The sequence below is a fragment of the Psammomys obesus genome, unplaced genomic scaffold, assembly GCF_907164565.1.
Source record: "Psammomys obesus unplaced genomic scaffold, mPsaObe1.curated_primary_1811, whole genome shotgun sequence".
NCBI classification, from domain to species: Eukaryota; Metazoa; Chordata; class Mammalia; order Rodentia; family Muridae; genus Psammomys; species Psammomys obesus.
In genome coordinates, this window is record NW_026596131.1 from 10,939,992 (window position 1) to 10,959,990 (window position 19,999).

Below are 19,999 nucleotides of genomic sequence, written 5' to 3' on the forward strand. Positions count from 1 at the left end.
GAACTGCTCACAAGGGGAGTGAGCATGTGCGAACCCACCCGCTTCCCAAAGCAGCCCCCACCTCCCTCCCTCCACTGATACATGTTGCTAAGTCCTTCTGGGTAGGTTTCGTGTAATCCTTTATCAATACTCAAAACCCACAGGGGTATGTACATCTATGTCACAAGCATGGCCAATAGGCCATATTGGCTGGTGGGGAGCAGCGAAGACTTGGGCTGTGTGTTGCAGAGTTTTTAAACACACTTGAAAATGTCTGCTTCTGCTCCAGTCACTTAAGCGGTACAGGTCAAAAAGGAGCATCCACAAAACAAGGCAGTGCTAACCAGAGTTCCTGATAGCAAGTGAGGAACAGGAACGAGTGCAGAGAGCATTCCCTCACAGGCTGCCTGGGGACACAAGCCTCCCTGTGAATGAAGGAGAGCCCGAACATGCGCAGGGAGCTGCTGCGGTGGCCCTGCCAGGACCTTTGTGCCTCTCTCATTTTCTGGAACTGACCTGAAGTTCTCTGGCTTACCTGTGGCACCTGTTCAATATCCCGTAGGAATATCTGCTGGTTCCTGGACACGGAAGTTGATCTGTGGTAATCTACCAGCTCATTCAAAGAATTAAACTTCACCACCCAGAGGAAATACTTCCCAGCTCCGTCACGGAGCACCTTGAAGTGCTGTACATCATTTCCAAACCTGAGGACAGGGAGAGCAGGCATGAAGCAGCCACAGGGCAGTCCCAAACCCAGTGTCAAGGGAGTTGCTGTCTGGCATGGCTTTTCAGAGCCTGGGGACACATAGCACCCCGAGTCTCCAGCTGGAGAGAGTGGGGAACATCCCTGGAACCTCCCCCTAGACCTCTCCCGACTGCTGGTCACTGGTTACAGAAATAATCCCAGTGAGGGGGAATCCACCCACAAGTCTAACTCTGAAGATGCCCAAGCATCTATACATGAAGTCCATGATGATGCTAAGGGTTAATAAACAATGTGACATTCAAACAGCAGTTCAGGTTGGCTTTAAGCTCACTGAACTGGCTAAGCTGGTCTAAAATTCACAGTGATGCTCCTGACCCAGCCTGCCCGTTATTGGGGGGTACAGGCGTGCCATCAAAGCTGTGCTCTTCCACTGAGGAATTTTCATACTGTTTCACACTGTTTTTCTTTTTTCTGGGTAACAAGACCTAAGTATCAAGAAACCAACACTCCATCATTGGACAACATGCTATCTTTAGCACCAGTAAGCAAGACTGACAAGTGTCACTGACTGGTGCTGGCTGGCCCACACACTCTGCTCTGTGACTGAACACTGCTTCCCGTTCACTGCCTAGCCTTCAAATTCAGTCGTAAAGCTTAAAGAAGGTAAAGGAGTTCTAAAGACAATCCAGCAGATAGCAGCACTGAGCTTCTAGCTGGGGAGCACAGGACCCTAATGCTTCCAAACACTCAGGGCAAATCTGAAACCAGATATCAAACCCCAGATACACTGTTTTCCCCTATAGACACATATAATCTGATGAAGTTTAGTTTCCACTGAAACAATTACAACAATACCCCATCATAAAAACCTGGGAGTAAGTTACTTCTGGAATTTCCAGCTGGCTTTTGACAACTGAAATGGAGGAAAGCAAGACCAAAGCAGACCAAAGACTTGATTACATTTTCACTGAGAAGCTTCAAGAGAACTGTGGATCCAGGAGCCAAAGGTCCTGTCTGGCTCCAAAGGCCCAAGAGCCCTTCTGTGATGCACATGGTTTCTGAGTACAGGGTCACTGAAAGCCAGGGTGACTTCTACCATGCCCCTTGTCATCAGACTCTAAAGATCTCGAAACTAGTGCATTACCCTCAGACTGGTACCGTTAAGCCTGTGATGATGCTTGCACTGAAGGCAATATTTCATGATTTCCTTCTGTGTGTGTACATGTTCATGGGGTGTGAATGTGTACGCGTGTGCAGGTATGTGGAAACCTACTGTCGATGTTGGCTGTCTTCCTGGCTCACTGGTTAGTGTGGACTAGCTGGCCACCGGGCTCCAGGGACCCATCCCCTCCCACCCCCCATATCCTAACTCAGGTGCTCATGTTGGTATGGCAGTTAGCAACTCCCCTCATATTTTATTCCTGACGTGGTAACACATTAACGTCTTTAAAAGTTCCCCGTTTACCTTTTAAATGACACTTCTCTATATATGCACGTGTGTGCATGTGTGTGGTGGGCATGGAGTCAGGGAAGGACTTGTATTAGAAAGCAGTTCTCTCCTTCCACCACGTGGGCCCCGGGGATTGATGCAGGTCATCGGCAGGCTGACTTTGAACTCACTATATAGCCAAGGACAATCTGGAATTTACAATCCTCTTGCCTCTACCTCCAGAGTGCTAGGTTGTAGGCACTCAGCTGTAGGTAGTGCTTGTGTTAGGAAGAGAACCCAAGACCCCATGCATATAAACAAGCATTATACCTACAGCCCTAGCTCTCTGTCCCCTACAATATTTCCTCTGATGGAAGGGAAGAGCTTGGCCTTCCTGGTGCCTTCAGCAGGAGCATGTACAGAGATGGTGCTGAACATATAGGCTGGTCTCCAGTTTCACACACTGCCCAGGGGTCTGGCCATGACCCACTGACTACCTGTTTCCCTTTCCTGAACTATTTTACTGCTACTTGGTGAAGTATAGGCCAAGGAAAGCAGATGACACACAGCTACTGAGAAGCATAAAAACGGTAATTCTACAAACCCAGCTTAAAATGCTTTGTTAGGCCCTTACTTACATTCGTTCAATCAAAAACTTCAAATGCCCTGATTGTAAGAGGAACCAATTATCATACTCAGTTTGGAAAAAAACCAAAACCAAAACAAAACAAACAAACGAATCTGCTAGCACTCAGGAGGCAAAGACAAGCAGATCCTGAGTTTGAGGCCAGCCTGGTCTACAGATGAAAGTTCCAGGATAGCCAGGGCTACATACAGAAACTTCAAGAAAACCAAAAACGAGAGGTTGGAGAGATGGCTCAATGGTTGGGAGCACTGAATGTTCTTCCACAGGACCGGGGTTCAATTCTCAGCACCCACATGACAGTTAACTGTCTGTAACCCCAGTTCCAGGGGATCCTGGAAGGACTGTTCTTTCTACTACAGAGAGGTGAAGGTAGGAAGGGTCAGGGTTCGAGGCCAGTCTGGGTTCACACATTCATCTCTTGTGAGTTAGTGACGGGACCCAGGTCACCTCACATGCTACACCCCAGTGCCTAGTGTGGGCAGTTTGGTGAGACCCGGTTGGTGCATTTAAAAGACAACAGCCAGGACTGGTGGGTGGTTACAGTGAGTGGAGCCTGCACAGGCCTGACAACTGGGTTTAACCTCAGATCCCACAAGATAGAAGAGAAAACCGACTCCTGAGAGTCCGCCTTCTCGCTTCCTCAGCACTGGGTCTAGTTAGAGGCCCTGGCTCCCTAACCCCTCTTTATGGATACATAATGAAGTAAGGTAGATGTAGCTGCACGTGCCTGTAATCCCAGCACCCAGGAGCCCGAGACAGGCAGATTGCCATCGATTTGAGAACAGTCCCTGCTACTTATCAAGTTCCAGGACAGCCTGAAGTATGGAGAAGAGTGTGTGTTAAAAAAGAAATGACTGAAAAGACTTTGGAGTGGGCTTCTGTAGTAACACATTAACTAGAAAAGGGTGAAGAGTCAGAAAACTAAGGAAAGCAATTTCTTGTTTTGTTTTTTTAGACAGGACCTCACTATGTAAGTCTGGCTGTCCTAGAACTCACTCTGTAGACCGGGCTGGCCTGGAATTCACAGAGATCCACCCGTCTTTGCCTCTCAAGTGCTGGGATTAATTCCTATTTGGATTTTTGAGACAATACCCCACTATCATGGCCTCTGACAGTATCTGGCCCAGGTAAGCAACAGGAGAAGGCATGCAGATACTGTTAGTGGTTGGCGGGAACTGAGCCGAAGCAGGGAGGGGCCAGGAGCAGCGGGGATCAGAACTGCCCTGAGTGCTGTCAGTTCCCGCAGGTTCAGGCCTGCTACAACTAGGCTTTAGAGCAAAACACTGGATTTCCATGAAGAAGATCTGTCACCATCTTCCCTGTAGCCTTACAATCTAGTCAATGGCAGCTTCTGTAGACACTCCAGCAGGAAATACTTACTTGACAGACAAGGAAAAGTCCCCAGGAGCACTCTCACTCTCTCGGATTAGGAAGGCCCCGTCATGCCGCTGTTTGCTGAGCATTTCTTCTGCCTTGGCTCTGGGGATTTTGCCAAAAAACCACCTAAGGAAGGAAGGCAAGCCAGTCAACATCTGCTTCCCCACAAAGAGACGGGATGTAGAGTCTTAAGCGTAAATAGAGTAGTTCTTGTAGGAGGAAGGGGGTAGAACTTTAGCTGCTAGTCTCTTCTCTAAGGCTCCCTGGGCCTACTCTTGTCTGACTCAGGATCTTCTTGAGAGATGGGACTTTCAAAAAAGTTCCACCCACTCTACTCTCTAGATCAAAACTCAATGCAGGCCACTCATTAAGTCTCTGAAGAGAACATTCCAAAAAACATGTAGTCCGAAAGCGAACTCACCAGGAGGCACCCAGGAAAGCCCTGAACCCAAGGATGAGGGGCAGAGAGAGAGAGAGAGATAGAGAGAGAGAGGGAGAGGGGGAGAGAGACAGAGACAGAGAGACAGAGAAAGGCCTTTCAAAGCCATTTCATAATAGGAGTGAAAGAGACCACTGGGGAGGACTAGAAGTTGGAGGCAGGGAATCTGCCAAAGCAAAAGGGGAGGCTTGGTTTGTGAGCAAGCAGACTGACTCCAGGTGCTGGTGGTGCCCCACACCTGGAATCCTAGCACTCAAAAGGCAGATGCAGGTAGGTCTCTCTAAGTTCTGAAGTTAGACTAGTCTACAGAGTTCCAGGACAGCCACAGCTACACAGTGAGACCAAAGTCCTACCTTACCTTATATGGTAGCTGGAATTCTTTAGTATATGAATGATAACCAAAACAGAACCAACCGTCTCTTACAATTGCAAATCAAATCTTCACTTCATTATAGCTATTATTGTTATTTTGGAGACAGGGTCTTTATGTGCCCTCAAATTCCTTATGTACACAAAGCTAGCCTTGAACTTCTGATTCTCCTGCCTCACCCTCCCCCAGTACTGCCATTACAGGCAAGCGCCTCCATACCCAGGCCCATTATTTTCTTTCAGGTAGTGATAAGCCTACTTGGATTTCCCCAGACTGGCTCAAACTTACTACATGGCAGATGAGGAGCCTGAACTTCTGACTTTCCTGTATTTAGTGCTTGGCCCAGGTATGTGCCACTATGCCTTCTTTTATGTGGTGTGGGGTGCTGAACCTTAGGCCTCATGCATGCACAACAGGACCCTAGTAACTAACATAATCCTAATTTTTTTTTTATTTTTTAATTTCAAGCTAGAGAAACAGCTCAGCAGTAGGCTAAGAGCACTGGCTATTCTTCTGGAGGACTTGGGTTCAGTTCCCAGCACCCACATGTAACTCCAATTCCGGGGATAGTCTCGTGAAGCAGACAATGCACAGACATACACATAGGCAAAACACCCATACATATAAAACAATAAAATTACAAAAACTATTTGTTACTGTTGTCACCTAAAGCTAAGTTTTATAATCATCTTTTAATGGTCTTTTTAAATTATTATATGTATAGCTGAAGGTTAGAAGACAACACTCTGGACTTAATTCTGTCCTTACACCTTTTTGTGGGTTCCAGGAATCAAATTCAGGTCGTCTGGTTTATGTGACAAGTACTCTGCTTGATGAGCCATCTTGCTGGACCTATACTTACTTTGAGGCAGGGCCTCATATCGTAGCCCATGCTGTTCCGGAAGTCTGTGGCCCAAGCTGGCTGGCTTTGAACTTTCCAACTATTTAGCTCTCCAAAAGGTGAGATTTCAAGTGTAAGCCACCAAGGTTGCTGTTTGTTTTGAGACAGGCTTTCATGTCTGATCCACAATGGCTTCCCACATACTGAGAAATGGGCATTTGCCACAGGCAAGGCTCACAGCTACCTTATAAACAACCACACTGCAAGATATTTTCAAGAAATTCTGTCAGATTAAAACTAAAATTCAGGGGCTGGAGAAACAGTTCAGAGAATTGAGAGCACTGTCTGCTTTTCCAGAGGTCCTGAGTTCAATTCCCAGCAACTACATGGTGGCTCACAACCATCTATAATGAGATCTGGTGCCCTCTTCTGGAGTGCAGGCATACATGCAGGCAGAATACTGTACACATAATAAATCTTTACAACAAAAATTCAGGCAGAAGACATGAAACTGCAAGGAGGGGTACACCAGAAACTGCTTGAATGAATCTGAATGCACCCAAATCCAACTTTCATGTCTTGTTCATGTTTCATGCTCTCATGCCAGGCTATGGAGACTCACCCTTTTGCTCTACAGATGCTTAAGAGTGAAGCCCGCAGTGCCCCGGAAGCAGGCCACAAAAAGGGAAATTCCCTACTAACGGACAGAATCACCTCAGAACAGGGAATCCCCAAGTATGCTGCCCACCTTTTGTGTTCTCTGGCACTTTTAAGGGCTCACTATATTTATGGTATAGCTGCGTCTGGCCATGACCAGGGTCTGGTCCACAATGACAGTGCCCTCACTTCCACAGTCACCAGGCAGGGGCAAGTCTTCTCAACAGCCACTTTTCTCCCTTCCTGGACCCTAAGATATTTCCACCAAGCACATACTTAAAAAAAAATTTTTTTTTTTTATTCTTTGAGAATTTCAAACGATATAACCTTTTGATTATATTCATCCGCTCTCTTTAAAGCTATAAAGCAGTAGATATAAATCAAAGTGGCCTAAATGTACATGAAATAGGAATAGAAAGATGACTTTTCCTCAAGCCCACTCTCTTTAGCATCAACTGCTGGCAATGGATGCCTCTAGGCCTTTTCTTTTTTTGTTTTTGTTTTTTGAGATGGTGTTTCTCTATGTAGCCTTGGCTGTCCTAGACTCCCTTTGTACACCAGGCTGGCCTCACAGAGATCCACCTGCCTCTGCCTGAGTGCTGGGATTAAAGGTGTGTGCCACCATGCCTGGCCGGACAGAATTCTTTTAATGGTGATATTTATGTATAACTGCATGCCTACAGACAAATGTTCTGCTAATCTTTAAAAAGACTGGACTGGTCGTACTATCCTCAAAATAGCAAGCAAGGAAGCCAAGGAGAGGAGAGATGTATTTTCCAAAGTCTTGTTTATAACACGCCATAGGCTCCTGCCCACATGCACTTACTATGAAGAGTGCGTGTGGATTTCCTGGGTACACACAACTTTTACTGCAGCACTGCAGCGGCGGTCACTGCAGTCAGTCTTCACGTGGAACCAAATACATCGATTAGGTGGAGGGCACTCTATTTTATAACTGCCCTCTTCCTCTTCAAACAAAGGGGCTAGGGGAGGGCCAGCCTCTGGTACACCACAATAGGGTGCCACACTCAACCATCTGGCAGATCCACGGCGGGAAGAGCTTATGAAGTCCTGGAGAAAGGCTCCCTTTCCAGAGCTCAGGGTGCAGGGGCACTGACTGTCCTTCAGACAGCTCGAAATAACCCAGCAGATCATGTTGCCGCTTCCTAGAGTACTAAGAATTTAATCCGAGGGCTTCATCATACTGCTTAAGTGTTCCACCAATGTGAGCTAACACCCCTCAGGTCCTTTCAATTGCCCAGACTGGCCCTGAACTCCTGATACTTCTAGCACAGCAGTTGGGAAACCACAGCTCTCAGTCTAAATGTGCTCCTTTTTTTAATGTCCCACAAACCAACTGTTGAATCTGAGGGCCTTTTGCTGTGTAATTCAGGCTGGCAGGTGTGTATATTCATGTACATGTACTCACAACACAATGACATACTTGTGGATGTCAGGGACAACTTTTGAGAAAGTTCTCTCCTTCTACCCTGGGTTCTAGGATTGAACTCCAGCTGTTAGGCTTGTCAGCCCCAAGCTGGCCTTGCATTTGTGATCTTCATAGTTCCGTCTCTGGAATGCTAAGAGATATAAGCATACCTGTTTTTCTCCCTCTACTCTAGTGCTGGGAATCTAAGGCCTCATGAATTTGAGGCAAGCATTCTACCACGAAACCACATCTCTTTACAGTTTTTATTTATTTTATAAACTTTTTTTTTTTTTTGGGGGGGGGGGAGAAGGTACCAGGATAGAATCCAGGGCACTGTGCATTCAAAAGCAAGCCCAGTCCTAATGGATCATTACAGCATAAATTTTAGGGGATTAGGACACACTCCAGTGATTAATGTTTACCTACTATTCAATTCCCAGGATGAAAGAAGGGGGGGGGGTGTAAAAAGAAAGAAGGAAAGGAAAAGAAGAGAGAAGGTAAAGAGATGGCAAAGTGTTTAAGAACATTTAATTATTCTTTTAGAGGACCTGGGTTCAGTTCCGAGCCCCCACATGGCAGGTCACAACCACCTGTAACTCCAGTTCCAGAGATTCAATGCCCCCTTTTGATATCTGGGGTTCATGCATGTAACATACACTCAGGCACATACACACAAGTATTTTGTTGTTGCTGTTTTTCTTTTCCAGAGACAAGGTTTGTGTACCCTTGACTGTCCTGGAACTTACTTTGTAGACCAGGTTGACCTTGAACTTACAGAATTCTGCCTCTGCCTCCCAAGTGCTGGGATTAAAGGAGTGTGCCATTAACCCTGATCTCAATTTACCTTTTTAAAGAAGGCAGGACAGGCATGCTGGTATGAACCTTTAATACAAATACTTGGAAGGCAGAGGCACACAGATCTTTGGGTTTAAGGCTAGCTTGGTCAACAAAGGAAGTTCTAGGCCAGTTAGGGTCACATGTTAAGGCTTTGATTCAGAAAGTAAGAAATAAACAAAGGGGGGGGGGACGACAAAAAAGAAAAGTCTTTAATAAGAAGGCAACAGAATGTGGTTCACCAAGACTAAATCTGAAACTTTCACTATCTAGCCCTTTACAAACCGTTTATAGACCTTCTATTTTTTCTTTTTTATTTAAAAATAATTAATTTTACATGCATGGATGTTTTGCTTGCATGTATATCTGTGCCTAGAACTCAGTGACCTTGGGGGTCAGAAGAGAATTTGGGTCACCTGGAACTTAAGTTACAGATGGCTGTGAGCCATGATGTTGGTGCTGGGAATCAAGCCCAGATTTGATGGAAGAGTACCCAGTGTTCTTAACCACTGAGGTGTCTCTTTAGCCCTTGTGGTTTTTGTTTTTAATCATATACACTATTATATTTTCTCCCCCCCCCACCCTTTTGCCAAGACAGGGTTTCTCTGTGTAGCCTTGGCCATCCTCGGCTCACTTTATAGACTAAGCTGGCCTTGAACTCACAAGATCCTCCTGCCTCTGCCTACCAGAATGCTGGGAATACAGGTGTGCACTGCACCCGGCTCCTCCTTCTTTTTTAAGACAGGGTCTCACTGTGCAGCCCTGTCTAACCTGGACCTTGATACTGTGAAGCAGGCTGGTCTGAACTTGCAGATCCTCCTGCCTTTGCCTGCCAATGCTGGGACTAAGAGTGTGCACTGCCTGTGCAGTACAGATACTTCTGACACTCCTGAGCATGGATGAAGGGAACAGAAGTACAAGGATTATTTGTCTTAAAGGGGTGAGATGCGTAGGCTCTGTGATCTGATCCAAGGGTCTTCCTCACTGCTCTGTGATTCTCCATTCTGTCTGTGAAAAGCCCATACAACTCCCTGAAGCAAAACAACAACAAAACTAACCAAGACTGTAAGGCTGTAAGAATGCAAAGCAAGCTTATTAACAGCACAGGAATCTGTAAGGAGTTCACACTCAGAACTTCTTCAGGTTTACCCCATTCAAGCTTGCCTTTCAGGAACCTAGGCCAGCAGCACACTGGTCCCCCCTCTTAGGCTGCCGAGATCTCAAGCAAAGGGCCTTCTTCACCATGGACAGAATGCACATGTACAGGAATATAGTGTGTATATGCCATTTAAATGTTTATCAGTTTGATTTCTTCATTAAGACTTTAAGCCAGGGAGCTTTGTGAGTTCCAGGACAGCCAGAGAGCTATTATATGGAGAAACCCTGTGTCAAAAACAAAAACAAAACAAACAAACAAAAACCAACCAAAAAAAAGACGTTAAGCCTGTCTCATAAAAACAAACCAACCAGGGGACTACAGAGATGGTTCAGCAGATAAGAGCACTGTCTGCTCGTTCCTCCAAAGGTCCTGAGTTCAATTCTCAGAAACCACAATGTGGCTCACAACCATCTATAATGGAATCTGATGCCCTCTTCTGGCATGCAAGCCCACAGGCAAATAGAGCACTCATACAATAAACAAACAAACAAACAATTAAATAAATAAATATCTTAAAAAAAAAAAAGAAAAAGAAAACAGACATGATGGTGCACACCTTTTATTTCACCACTGGAGAGGCAGAGGCAGGTGGATCTCTGTGAGGCTAGCCTGGTCTACAAAGCAAGCTCTGGAACAACAAAGCTACATAGTGAGCCCCCCCCCCCCCCAAAAAAAAAAGTTCAATCAAAAATGGAACTTGAGACAGGCAAGAAAGTGCATGAGCGCCCCAGCTTAGGAGACCACAGAGTCAGACTTACGGATGTGGTTTCATTTCTATGTAGTTCTTGGGAATGAAGCCATCCTTCCCATTGAGCTCTGCCTTATACCAGTTCTGATCACATTCTTCATTCAAAACCTGAAAAATAGTAAGACAAAGAAAAAGAAAGTCAACCATTTCCCCTACTCTAAGCACAGCCACGGTCATGTCCCCTAGGTCTACAGAAGGCTTATTTGGGTTTCAGAATGCTTTAACTTCCAACAGCCAAACATTATATATTAAGCTGTGAAAGTTAGAGAAAAAGAAACTCTCTGGCAATGAAAGGTAAGGCTTCTTTCTCAACACCTACAGTTAAACCCTCAGCAGGAAGGCAGAAAGAATGGCGGTGTAATAGATCAGTGTTTTCTTAAGGAGGCTTCTCTAGGAGACAGAGACTAGTGTCAGAGAGCACAGGAGCTTGAGCCAAGGAACCAAATTTCCAGCAAGCTTCTCTGCAGGTCCCCAGCAAGCAGTTCCAAGCACTGCTGGGGTTAGGGGGGGGGGGGGGGGGGGGGGGGGGAGGTGTATAAGAAACTGTGTATAAGAAACTCTTCTAATGACTAAGCAAGCAAAACCCACATCAGGCACCCCTGGAGGCAGACCTACCAGCATAACTCAGTCCCAAATCTCAGCAAATTCTAGACTTTCAACAGAGGGCATAAAGTTAGTTGGTCTCTCTTTCTCTCTCTCTGGAACTCGGTGGCTAGGAAGTGACCTCGAATTTCCGATCCTGCTGCCTCCACCTCCCAAGTGGATCACAAGCATGCATATGGATTGTTTGGGTTGCTTTCTGAGATTTGGTCTCACCTTGTAGACCAGGCAGTTCACAAACTCACTATTAACAAGCTCAGACTGGTCAGACCTCCCAATCCTCGACCTCCCAAGTTCCAGGATTACAGGTGTGTACTGCATGCTTGGTTTAAGGCTGGTATTAAGAAAATGGAGGCGGATGGTGTTGGTGCAGGCCCTGATTCCCTGCACTTAGAAGGCAGAGGGAGGTAGATCTCCAAGACTGAGCAGAGTGAGTTCTTGGACAGGCAGGGATACACAGAGAAACCCTGTCTCAGAAAAATGGGGGGGGGAGGGGGGGGGAGAGAGGGAGAATGAGAGGGAGAGAAGGAAGGAAGAAAGGAAAGGAGGAAGGAACATGTGTGGTAGCTTCCACCTCTAATTCCAGAAATTAATAGAAGCAGTCGGTTTGCTAAAAGTTTTGAGATATCCAAGAGAACGAAATGGAGGAAGAGAAAATACAGATGAGTTCAACTCCAAACAGGGAGCCAAGGAAATGCTGACTCCAACAGTGGTGGTTAGTATATAGTATGCAATGAAGTTCTAAAAGGAAGCTGGTAAGATTTTTTTTTTTATATTAACAAAGTGACTTTGAGATGTTGAACATAAGTCAAGTTAGAAACCAGGAAGCTTTAACTTGGCTGGTATTTACATGCTGACATTTTAAAATGACATAAAACATCAAAAAAGGCCACAGCCTGTCAGCTGCAACAGAGACCATGCATATCTCAACAACGGCATCAAGCCAAGGAGGTTCATTATGTGGCTACCCATCTGCCATGCTGGCCAGCTTCTAGCCACAGGTGATAGTCACTGGCTTTAGGTGTGTGTCTTTAAATGTCACTGTGGGCCAGGTATGGAGTGGTGCCATGTCTCTCAGCACTCAGGAGGCAGAGGCAGGTAGATCTCTGAGTTTGAGGCCAGCCTGGTTTATACAGAGTTCCAGGCCAGCCAAAGCTACATAGTAAGATCCTGTCCCAAAAAAGAAAACAAGTGCAATCTTGAAAAAGCTAATAAATTGCCAGTAAGTATTCAACCAGTGAGAGAACCTCACATACCCACAGTATAGCACTGACAAATTTCTATCTTTTTTGTTTAATTACTGAGTTTTGTTATTCCAGTGTCCAGCTTCCTTGTGAATGCTATTCCATGTGTAGAGCAAGAAGTCCTAATCTCTTTTCCCAGGTAACTCTCCTGTGCTTTCCCCAAGCAGAGCCAGCCTCAGGTGGTCCTAAGGGCAATCTTCTTGGGTCAGCCTCCTATAGACTGGAATTAGAGCCATAAGCTACCACACAAAGTTTAGGCTTGTTAATTCTTTCCTTTCAACATACAAACATTTATGTGCTGGCAAGACGGCTCAATGCCATGGAAGCTTGTTGAGTTGGAGCTCTAGACTAAGGTAAAAACAGAGAACCGAATGCCTTTAATCCTAGCACTCTGGAGGCAGAGGCAGGCCGATTTCTATAAATTCAAGTTCAGCTTGGTCTACACAGTGATTTCCAGAACAACAAAGAGAGATCCAGTCTCAAAACAAACAAGAACAAGAGAACCAAACACAGCTGTTCTCTGATCTACACACACAACCACATCCACACACATAAAATTGGGCTGGGCATGGTGTAGTGATGCATGCCTTTAATCCCAGCATTTAGGAGGCAGATGTAGGTGGATCCCTGAATTTGAGGCTAGCCTGACCTACAATCAAGTTCCATGACATCCAGGGCTACATAGAAAAAAAAAACTATCTTGGGGAGAAAATAGAGGCTGGACAGATGGCTCAGCAGTTATAAACACTTGCTTCTCATGCAGAGGACCTAGATTTGATTCTACACTGGGCCACTCATGACTACCTGTAACTCCAGTTCCAGGGGATCTAAAGTCCTCTTCTGGACTCCAAGGGCATTTGCTTGTGTGTGGAGCATGCACGTACAGCCAGGCACACACATAAAATAAAAATCTTTGAAAAATCGTTCACATTTTATTAAAGATTGTGATGATACACTATATTAAGGACATGCATAATTTAAGAGCCTTCATTAGCAAACAATAACCTGTGCAGTGACCAGCAGAGGCGTTTTGCTGCTCAAACAGGTACACCGAAGACAGAATTAGTAGTAAGACTCTCCTGACCCACAATATCCATCTATGAAGCAGAGTTCTCAGCAGCTCACTAGGAGAGGTGCTTTCTTCCTTTTCCTCTTTTTTAAAGCTGCTTAAGGCCAGTACTGTTATCAACCAAAAATAGGGGTTTAAAAAAAAAAAAAAAAAAAATGTGGCCTTACAGTATCTTGTGAAAGATGACCCTCTGGTAATGACAAAGCAGTAAGTGAGCTTGGGCAAGAACTGCTGGGGTGTAACCACGTGTTCTGGAGTTCTTGGAAAGCAGATGAGCCAGGCTGACAAGGCACTGACTGTGACCTATTTATGCATTATAAAAGAGTAAGGAACTCGGGTGCTGGAAAGATGGCTCAGAGGTTAACACTGGCTGTTCCTCTAAAGGTCCTGAGTTCAATTCCCAGCAGCCACATGGTGGCTCAAAACCATCTACAATGAGATCTGGTGCCCTCTTCTGGCATGCAGAATACGGCATAAAGAATAAATAAATAAATAAATAAATAAATAAATAAATGAATGAATGAATAAATAAATAAATAAATAAATCTTTTTAAAAAAGAGTAAGGGACTTACATAGCAAAGACTAATTTGACTGCACCCAGCAGCCTTGTGAAAAATAGACCCAGGACATGCCAAGAGTCCCTGAGCTCCATATTCTTCTTTCCTTTCCTTTCCTCTGTCTCTTCCTCATTTTTTTCAAGACAGGGTACTTTTGTGTAACAGCCCTGGCTGTCCTGGATTTGGTTTGTAGACCAGGCTGGCCTTGAACTCACAGAGATCTGCCTGCCTCTGCAGTCATGGGATTAAAGGCACACGCCACCACTGTCCAGGTAAGCTGTATGTTCTTAATGCCATCTTTAACAGAACTGACGCCAGTCCCCCTAAGAAGTATCCCTTTGACAAAGCATAAGATATCAAGGCAACTCCCAGATCTGGGCAATTTACAGCCATGGTTTTCTATAGTACCAAACCATCACTAGGGGTTACTCAGATGGCAGGGAAATAGGATGCTTTGCACACGAATAGTTACAATTTCAGTTACCTTGGAAACAACATACAGGCAGGGTGCTACTCTAGAATCTAAGAACAGGCTGGCTCTGCTTGGGGAAAGCACAGGAGAGTCACTTGGAAGACAGAGGTCAGGGCTTCTTGTTCTACACACAGAAAAGCGTTCACAGGGAAGCTGGACACTGGATAACAAAACTCAATAATTAACTTTTTGGGGCTGGAGAGATGATGCAGTGGTTATGAACACTAGTTACTCTTCCAGAGGTCCTGTGTTCAATTCTCAGGTCCACACACATACTCAAACTGTCTATAACTCCAGTTCTAGGGGACCCAAGGCCTTCTGTTCTGGAGTCTGCTGTCACCAGGTATGAATGTGGTGGACAGACATGCAGGCAAAAACATGGGAAGAGAGGAGGGTAGATCTCATTTTTTAGACGTTCGTGTCTATGTGCAGGTATGTGCACTTGAATGTAGGTGGCAGTAGAAGCCAGACGTGAACCCTCTAGAGTTACAGGCAGCTGTGAGCCGGCCAATGCGGGTATAGTGAACTAAATGCGGGTCCCTGAAAGAGCAATACATGCATACTCCTAGCTGCCGAGCTCTCTCCAGCCTCCCAAATTAACTTTGCTTCTTTTTTGAGACAGGAACTCTGCATTGCCCTGGTTGCCTGGAACTCATTTCATAGACTCAGCTGGCCTTGAAAAGGGCATGTTACCCTGCCCAGCTCCAAATTAACTTTTTTTTTTTTTTTTAATCTGGTATCTGAACAAACAAATTTGCAAAAGATACAAAGTGAAGTGGAATGAAGGGCAGCTCAAGGCACCTGGGCATGTCAGTGCCCACGAGCCTATTTCTAGCTGAACCCTCATAGCTCTCACAGATTAAGTTTGCAGCCTGTCCTGAGCTTCAAGAACGGTTTCTACTACCATCTCCCTGCAGAAGGCCCTTCGGAATGATACAGCTACCCTCAACAGGTGATTTCACCACCCCACATTCCGAGCCTTGGTGAACATTCCAAGGAAGGTCTCTAGCCATACCCAGCAGCTCCATTTCTGTCTATCCCCTCTACATTGTGTTAAGTTATGACTCAGCAGCTACAACCCCCATCCCTCCACACACATGGGCACTTTGGTTCAACGGGAGCAGCCTGATCAAGAAATGAGATTGTAAAAGGAGAAAGAGCCAGTTTCAGTGAGCGGTGAGTCCATCCTTCCAGATACTCCTTGGAAATGTTAGACCAAACCAGAAGGGCATTTAGAAAAAACGGAATTACATGGAGGACACGTGGTGGCAACACCAAGGTGGGACTCCTGTGTTTCCTCTCCTGGTGCTGCCTAACTGGGTGTGCACTGTTTGTGGAAATTCAACTATGACAGATGAATTCTGCGTTGTGTAGTACACCTCAATCAAAAGTTAGAACTGGCCAAGTGAGGTGGCTCAGTAGATATACTTGTAGCCTTACCACCAGGGTTCTATCCTCAGGACCCACACGGTGGGAAGAAAGAACTATCATGGGTTATCCTCTGACCTCCACACCCACTGTGGTACTCGGATACCGATACCTCCCATACATGCATGTGTACACATGTGCAGTAAAAATTAATTCAAAAGTTTATCAATCTATGTTGGTGAAAGACAACAATCTCTGTAAGAGCATTTGTGTACCAAGTAACATTTTAAAGCAGCGTGTGTGTGTGTGTGTGTGTGTGTGTGTGTGTGTGTGTGTGTATGAGAGAGAGAGAGAGAAAGAGAGAGACAGGGTTTCTCTGTATAGCACTGGCTGTCCCGGAGCTCACTCTGGAGACTAGTCCAGCCTCAAACTCAGATATTGCTCTGCCTCTTCCCCCTTTAATCCCAGCACTTGGGAGGCAGAAGCTGGTGGATCTCTGTGAGTTTGAGGCTAGCCTGGTCTACAGAGTGAGTTTCAGGACAGCCAGGGCTACACAGAAACACCCTGTCTCAAAAAACCAAACCAACCAACCAAACAACAAAAACAAGTTCTTAATTTAAGTTCTTAATTTATAAAAAATAAAAATATCAGGTGCTAGTCATTGAATTGCAGAAACTTAACATCAGAAGTCCGATTCAGGAACTGACAAGCCAACCAATTAAGCAACCTTAACAGAGTACTGACTACCATGGCATCGACAGACACTACTGTTTGTGCACGTGCATTCATGTGCCCACACTCACAGACATGTGGAAGCCAGGAGGGCACCAGTGTCTTTTTCCAGCATCTGTTATATTCCTCCTTTTACACAGGGTCTCTCACTGAATCCAAAGTGTACCATGTTGACTAGGCTGGCTGATAGGCCAGCAAACTCCCTGATCTTACTGTTGCTGCTGACCAGTGCTAGGGTTACAGGCATACGGCACACAGGTGCTGGGAGATTTGAACTCAGCTCCCTGGGCTTGCACAGCAAGCATTCTTCCCCACTGAGCCATCTTCCTAACCTCCCCTATCATATACTTTCAACACAACACAAACACACTTTTTAAAGATTTTAACCCTTAAAAGCAAATTCAATCGGCCCCTCATGAGGGTAAAGGAGCTATTTAAAATTAGTTCCTTTCAGTTTCTGTCACATCTAACACAGAGACAATGGGAATGTTCACCAGCACCCTGACAGACAGCACGGGCCCTGACTCAGACCCGAGCCACACTGATTCACTACCAGCACTCTGAGTAAGTGCCTTGCAATCACCACATCCATCTGTTACAGGTTTGGCTCGCGGGAGAAACATCTTGGCCACACTGACTGTTATCCTTGAGCCAAAGCATGAAAAACACCCCCACAGTGCAGATAAGCCACTATGAACTTTTCTATTTTTTTTTTCCTCTTTCCTCTTTACCACTCCCTTAAGACAATAGTCTTTTTTGTTTTGTTTTTATTTTTTGGTTTTTCGAGACAGGATTTCTCTCTGTGTAGCCCTGTCTGTCCTAGAATCCTCTGTAGGCCAGGCTGCCCTTAAAATCACAGAGATCCTCCTGCCTCTGCCTCCCAAGTGCATGGCCACCGCTGCCTGGCTGAAGACAGAGTCCTGCTATGCACTAGTAAGCTTTGAACTCAAGATCCTGCTGCCTCTGTGCCTAGTGCTAGGATTAAAGGTACGGGTGAACCTACAACACCTTGGTTTACTAGGGAGCATCAGGCTATGATGAACTTAAGAGAAATGGGTAAGAGAGGTTCCTGGTTCCACAGAGACCTCCAGCCTGCCCTGCAGGGTACTCCATTCTGAGGGTTCAGGACAGCTGCTGCAAAGCCACAGCTCTGTGAGAACTGGAAGAGGAAAGAGGGCAGCTTCCCAGTCAGGCCAGATCCTTCATGAAATTAAAAACAAACAAACAAACAAACAAAAACTTAACAAAAACCACCAACCTATCCTATTTGTGGTATTAATAAAATTATATGTATGTAACTATGGTGGTTTTTCTCCTAAACTGGGTTTTATTAAACAATTTTCAAGAACTAAAACAGGCAATTAGGCAATGCTGTCAAACAATACAGAAGGGAGTCCAGAAAGGTAGGAGGAAATCTCCCCCTCCCCAGCTTTCTCCTATAAAAGCATTCTTCAAATGTTTCTTCCCCAACTGTTGCCTTCCTAAGCAGCCCACTTAGTTGGGTTCAGCCTAGCAAGGCCCACCAATGCCAGACATCACAGTGCAAGACTGAACTGGCCCCACAGGCCCATATATTTGAATGTTTAGTTATCCGGCAGTGGCACTACTTGAGAAGGAAGAGGAGGCGTGGCCTTGCTGGAATAGGTGTGGCCTCACAGGAGGAAGTGTGTTACTGTGGTGCAGGCCAGGAGATGCTCACTCCATCTGCTTCTGGAATCCAATGTAGGACTCCCAAGCTACTTTTCCAGCACCACTGCCTCCCTGCAGCCATGCTTCCCACCATGATAATGGAACTAAATCGCTGAAAACTGTAAGCAAGACCCAATTAAATGTTTTCTTTTTTAAAAGTTGCTGTGGTCATGGGGTCTCTTCACAGCAGAACACTGACCAAGACCAAGTTTCACCCATTAGTTCTCCAAATGAACTGTTACTTCAGGCAAACCCGTTGACTCACTAACCTCTAAGCACACGGCATCTCTCTTCTGTCCTGTGGTATCTTTGTCTTAGCCAGTCAGCTCTTTCCAGGTTCATCTCAGTGCTCATACCACATTAGCAACCCTTCTCTCTCAGCTTTAGTCCTACAGTGTTGTGGAGGACCAGTCAGTAACAACACAGCCCTTCGAATGTTTCTTCTACTCTGTCATGCGTATCGGCAGGCCTTGGCCTCTCCCCAACTAACCTGCTGTCAGTGTCCTAAAGCTAGCTCAACACCCAATGCTCAACTGGGATCCTCTCAAAATAGCATGTGGTGTGTTCTGAGGTAGTCTATGAGCTTTGCTCTGAGTGATGCCCACAGCTCAACAGAGCATGCAGCACTCATAGGTCCCCAAAAGAATAGCACACACTCTTCATTAGGTGACAAGAAACAAGACTCTTGGGGGGGGGGGGACGGGACGACGACAGTATTGTTATGTAACCCAGGTTGGCCCTCAATTTTCCTGCCCCATTCTCCCAAGTGCAGGGATAGAGGGCTATGTGAACCACCACGGCCAGCAGAACCTCTAACATCCTAGAAAGAAGGAAGAGCTCCTGAATTTGTTCCAAAGAAGCAGCAACATAAATAGGGCCTGCCTGTCACTCTCAAAAGGTCACCATGTACCTCAAAGTGTGAGGCAGAGTCGTCTCTAAGCTTGTGTGCACTGTCTCTAAGACAGAAAGGTTTCAGGGTGGACATGTGGGCACAGGAAGGACAGGTGACCACAACATGGATAATGGAGTCAATGCTCTGACTGGTTTAAGAAAGAGGAAATGTGTTGATTTTTGGAGAGTTCTAATGTCACTTCCATCTTGGGGCAGGGTGCTTCCTGGAAACCTGAAGAAGCCATCTTCTTCTATCTGCATGCCTTACCTGTGACTAGCTTTGCTGTTTGGTTTTTCAGTGCTACAGGGCCTTATACGGACCAGTCTGCCACTGTGCTATATCCACCGCTCATGCAGTTTTATTTTATAGCTACAATTCTTCCAGAAACACCTTTCATCAACAGTCTGGAAGATTCTGGAGCTTTTTATTCTTTTGCTGAATTGCAACAAGACTAATGTACAGAGAAACACATTTTCCATATCCAAAAGTCATCATGTTAGAAGCCTAGGGATCACACAGGCATCTCTGAAATGCAAGAGTCCCTTAAGTAGTTCAAACACAGCCAGTGGTAGTCTTTAATCCTAGCACTCAGGAGGCAGAGGTAGGTGAATCTCTGAGTTCAAGGCCCGAGTTCAACTCTGCTCTACAGAGAGTTTCAGGACACCCAAGACTACATAGAGAAACCCTGTCTCAAAAAACAAAGTAACAACAAAATCCAAATAACAAAAGCTACAACAAAAGAATTTCAGAAGTTGAGCAAA

General features: G+C 45.5%; 1 protein-coding gene across 1 annotated transcript in view; it reads right to left on the minus strand.

Moving 5' to 3' along the window:
* Grb2 (growth factor receptor bound protein 2) overlaps window positions 1–19,999 on the minus strand; it is a 64,027-nt gene that overhangs the window by 2,038 nt on the left and 41,990 nt on the right. The window contains exons 3-5 of the mRNA XM_055592539.1: window positions 10,625–10,722; window positions 4,141–4,263; window positions 515–683 (exon numbers count right to left, since the gene is read on the minus strand). Coding sequence (XP_055448514.1) covers window positions 515–683; window positions 4,141–4,263; window positions 10,625–10,722 — 390 coding nt within the window. The remainder of the gene's footprint in view (window positions 1–514; window positions 684–4,140; window positions 4,264–10,624; window positions 10,723–19,999) is intronic.